Source organism: Penaeus monodon, chromosome 31, assembly GCF_015228065.2.
Source record: "Penaeus monodon isolate SGIC_2016 chromosome 31, NSTDA_Pmon_1, whole genome shotgun sequence".
In the NCBI taxonomy this organism is placed as follows: Eukaryota; Metazoa; Arthropoda; class Malacostraca; order Decapoda; family Penaeidae; genus Penaeus; species Penaeus monodon.
The window spans coordinates 10,347,253-10,347,509 of NC_051416.1; the positions used below are offsets into that span (position 1 = coordinate 10,347,253).

Consider the following 257-nt stretch of genomic DNA (forward strand, 5'->3'; position numbering starts at 1 on the left):
TCCCACGCGCAGACGATGGCGGCGACGCAAAGACAGTAACCATGGTGACTCCTGTAGAAGGATCTCCTGACCTGTACCTGGTGACCGTCGGGAATAGGATCTGCGTGGTGAGGTGGAGGACTGGGGACCCCGATGAGCACACTGTCAAGCCGAGAGTCCTGAAGGATACGAAGGATAGTCTCTTTAATGATGCCAAGTGTGATCCGATGGGGTGGCTGTGGGTCGGTGTGGCAGTGACTTTTGAAATTGTTTTCTTA

At 54.1% G+C, this 257-nt stretch overlaps 1 protein-coding gene across 1 annotated transcript in view; it reads left to right on the forward strand.

The window, feature by feature from the left end:
• The window catches only part of LOC119592887 (regucalcin-like), a 62,425-nt gene that overhangs the window by 3,977 nt on the left and 58,191 nt on the right, over positions 1–257 (forward strand). The window contains exon 3 of the mRNA XM_037941780.1: positions 13–225. Within this exon, the coding sequence (XP_037797708.1) occupies positions 13–225 (213 nt within the window). The remainder of the gene's footprint in view (positions 1–12; positions 226–257) is intronic.